General features: G+C 31.3%; 1 protein-coding gene across 1 annotated transcript; it reads right to left on the minus strand.

Annotated features, from left to right (window-relative positions):
• Window positions 1–1,547: 1,547 nt before the first annotated feature.
• Window positions 1,548–3,479, minus strand: LOC145639133 (uncharacterized). Its single transcript, XM_081690298.1, has 2 exons — window positions 2,820–3,479; window positions 1,548–2,123 (listed from the first exon to the last, which is right to left on the minus strand). The coding sequence occupies exons 1-2, from the start codon at window positions 3,339–3,341 to the stop codon at window positions 1,929–1,931; spliced, it is 717 nt and encodes a 238-aa protein (XP_081546424.1). The 5' UTR covers window positions 3,342–3,479; the 3' UTR covers window positions 1,548–1,928.
• Window positions 3,480–3,994: the final 515 nt, after the last annotated feature.

The raw sequence follows: 3,994 nt of genomic DNA on the forward strand, positions 1-3,994 counted from the left end.
CATGATATGCTTAGTTTGACATGGGAATGTAAATTGAGTATGTCATTACTTATTGCAATTTGATTATGTATCATCTATTGCTAGACTAATGAGGAATCTAAGTTTAGTAGTGTGAGTTGTTTTCTAATTGCATGAGGTCGATTTTACATATTGTCCTTGCTATACCTTGTCTATTTTACTCCCCGTTTGCCTAATTGTCTTGGTTGAGTGGATCCCATTCCCTAGTGTCTTTAATCCATTGATTTAGAATCATAGTTTGTTTGCCTACTTGACGAACCCCAATTGACCATAAACTTCGAATTAGCTTAAGTGTTAAGATATTTAGCAACCATATCCCGTTCCTTGTGGACCGAACTCTTACTTATCATTATGCTTGGTTTGTAAGGTGTTTGCTAATAAATGTGTTTGATTGAGTGTGGAATGTGCGACCGTTCTAACGCCCATCAATGATAGATGTTTTTTTATATATACTAATTATTTTGGATGTTTTTGACTTTTTGGTGGTACAACTTTAACTCTTTAATACGGAGTTACTATTTATGTCATCTATACTTTTGAGTATTTATTTTCCCTAATATATATTGCAAACTATGCGATGTCTATTTGTCCCCCCGATTTGGAATTTCTGGCTCCGCCACTGCTCTTAAGATGTTTTTAATTTATTAATTAAATATTTTGTTGACTGCAAATTTAAAAGATTGGTAAGAATAATTCCAAAAAAAGAAATTATTGTAGTTTGGAGTATAGACAGAGCTAGCTAGTTTAATTAAGTGATTGGAAGTTAGGAACAATGTTCCATGATTAATGAAGATCCCTTAAAATAAAGATCATTTTCAATAACTAATAAAAATTGACTAACTATTAAATATAGAGCAATTGTGTAAAATCATACTTGTCAATCATTCTTCTATTTGATTATGCTAGAATGCTAGTACTTTGGAACTTGGTCATTATTGAGAATTTTGGCACTTTTGTTTGTGAAAATTAAAATTTAAAAGTAAAATCACCACATAAATGGGAGTAAATTTAAAAGTAAAATCACCACATAAATGGGAGTAGAGATGTTCAACTTACATGAAGTAGAATTGTTAAGTTTGTTATCATGTCACGAGACCCAAAAAAAAATGAAAAAGAAAAAGTAAAGGTACCTAAAATATCAAGAACTCGTGGCTTTAATTATGTTTTGGCAAAGTCTTCAATGAATTACTACACAAAATCATGTGAACAACGAACTTTAAGCTATAAAATTCGGATATATTGGGTAATTATTGTAGCATGAAAGTAGATTATTATTATTGAAAATATTTAAAGAGTATAAATTAAGAGTTACTTCAATCCCAAAAAAAAAAAAAAAAAAAAAAAAAATTAAGAGTTACTTCTTACGAGTCTATCGGTACATGTCTCACAAAAAAATAGTGAAATTGTCAAATACAATCATTTAATTAAACATACAAATATACAATTATACATCTATATAAAAAAAAAATAAAAAAAAATAAAAAAAAAACTATGTCCCACAAGTAACTTTCAATAATAAATACTACGAGTAATAATAATAATATTATTATTAACACATCACTAGTTACAATCAACCGGATATATATAACCTGTTTGGTGATAAGGAACTAAAGATACAAGCCAAACATATCATTCACGAACTTAATTACAACAAATAATATTTATCATTCACGAACTTAATTACAACAAATAATATTGTAACTAATTAAGATAATAACATGAGGCTTATCACTTAAACACCAATTAACAACATAAGTGTTTTAATTTTTCCCATGACAATACAATAAAAAGAGTACCAAAATAAAAACCATCTTTTTTTTTTTTTTTGTTTTGTTTTTAAGGGAAAATTAAAACATTTTTTTTTTATAAAAAAAGCATAGTATATTAAACTTTAAAGGGGTTGATTAAAATTAGAAGAAATGGTGCTTCTTTTCCTTGCCCTCCGCCTCTTCGGCCTCCTCTCGGTCCTCCTTAACACCCTTCTTCTCGTGATGCTCATGGAAAGCAAAACCCCCGGACGCGACCGCGCCAACAGCTGCCACTTCTTCAGCTATCCTGTGCTTGTGTGCATTCTCTGGGTCCTTCTTTGCTTGGTGCTTCTCATACTATGATTTTCATCCAAAACAAATATAACAATAATTAATTTGTGCATCAATAATCATATTTTAACTACTAATCATCACATGATAATAGGGAAGCATATATTTAGTTAAAATGATAACATAATAAGACAGCTTTTAATTTTACCTCTTAAATATGAATATTCATTTGATCATTGTTTTGATCATGATGAATTGATGATATAAGAGTTAATAAATTTAAAAAAAAAAAAATTAAAAGAACTAACACAAAGTTGTAAAAAGTTTAAGTAGCACTACCACTTTAATAATTCCAACTAGAATATTCGGCATGTAGGTTCTACTTTTTACCTTTATCTCATAAAATCATAATCAAAATTAACTAAATTACCCTTCATAAAGGTAAAAAGTGATAAAAAGTGAGACCCAAATACCGGAGATTTTAGCCAAAATTGTTAAAGTGGTAGTGCTAGTTAAACTTTTTATATCTTTGTGGTAGTTCTTTAAAAAAAAAATTAATAAGTAGTTGTTTTCAAAACACGTACTTTACTTGGTAGTTATTGACAAAATTTCTTTTTACTAAATATTATTTTTATGGAGGTGAGTTGAACGGGACCTTAATGTACACACCATAATCTATTTATAACATTTAAATTGAAGATATTAACCCAAAAGAAATTATTGTAGAAAAAGTAAAAAATAAAAATAAAAATAAAAAATTACCATAGCATAAGCACCGGAAGCAACAGCGCCAAGGCCACCAAGTTGTTCAAGATGCTTATGTTTCTTCTCTTCCTTATCATAATCCCTAGCTGGCTCTTCACTACTCATCTCATCACTATTTTTGTAGCCACCTTCCTCTTCATACTTTTTCGTCTCACCACCATACTCACCACCGGTGGTGTTGTCGGATTCATACCGGTTACCCTCAGTGGACCCATACCCACCACCACCAACACCATCGGTACCAGTGTTGTAGTCTGAGGAACCATAGCGGTTGCCTTCTGTCTCACCACCATAGCCACCACCACCACCAGAGCCATAGCGGTTGCCTTCTGACTCACCATAGCCACCATCACCACCACCAGAGCCATAGCGGTTGCCTTCTGACTCACCATAGCCACCACCACCAGAGCCATAACGGTTGCCTTCTGTCTCAGTCTCACCATAGCCTCCAGAGCCATAGCGGTTGCCTTCAGTGGCACCATAGCCGGTGTTTTCGGAACCATAACCACCTCTTTCCATTTTGTCTAAAAGAGTTGCTAGGGAATTGAAGTGTAGTAAATTTTAAGGATGTACTATCACTGAGCTTAATTACTAGGGTTTGGTATATATTTTGAGTGTATAATTTGTTGTTTGGTTGAATGATGTGTATGATCAAGTTTAAGGAGCTATTTATAGTAAGTTGATGAGTAGAAAATCTACGTATAATACTTCGGAAATACCACGTCAATACTACGTTCGTATATTTGGCAAGTTTGAACGTAGAGAATTATTGTGTTGCCAAATAGTACGTATGATGGTTTCACGATTTAATGACGACAATGACAAGTTATTTCTTTTTCTTCTTTTTAACTAAATTTTTAATTTTTGATTTGTTGTTTTGGAAAGGTGTATTGACTCGTCAAATAATAAAAACTTTGAGAGTGTGTTTTTTTCTTTCATCTATCCAACATTCCAACTGTAAGATTATCTAGCATATATAGACAACCTTAATATTTTAGTGGGGTTTAAAGCTTTAAACTCATCAACCAAAAAAAAAAAAAAATAAATAAAAATAAAAATGAGTTAAGACAATCAATGAACTAGTCAATTAATTAAGTGCAAGCTTATCTAAAGCTCTTTTATGTTCATTTATAAAAAGAATCCAGGATTTTGAAGTTAACCTGAAAAAGTTT

This window comes from Chenopodium album, chromosome 7 (genome assembly GCF_948465745.1).
Source record: "Chenopodium album chromosome 7, dcCheAlbu1.1, whole genome shotgun sequence".
NCBI lineage: Eukaryota > Viridiplantae > Streptophyta > Magnoliopsida > Caryophyllales > Amaranthaceae > Chenopodium > Chenopodium album.

Coding starts and splice junctions, on each gene's coding strand:
- LOC145639133 (XM_081690298.1), bottom strand. CDS start 3,341: ATGGAAAGAGGTGGTTATGGTTCCGAAAACACCGGCTATGGTGCCACT. Junction 2,124..2,819: donor CTTCCGGTGCTTATGCTATG/GTAATTTTTTAT, acceptor TGAAAATCATAG/TATGAGAAGCACCAAGCAAA.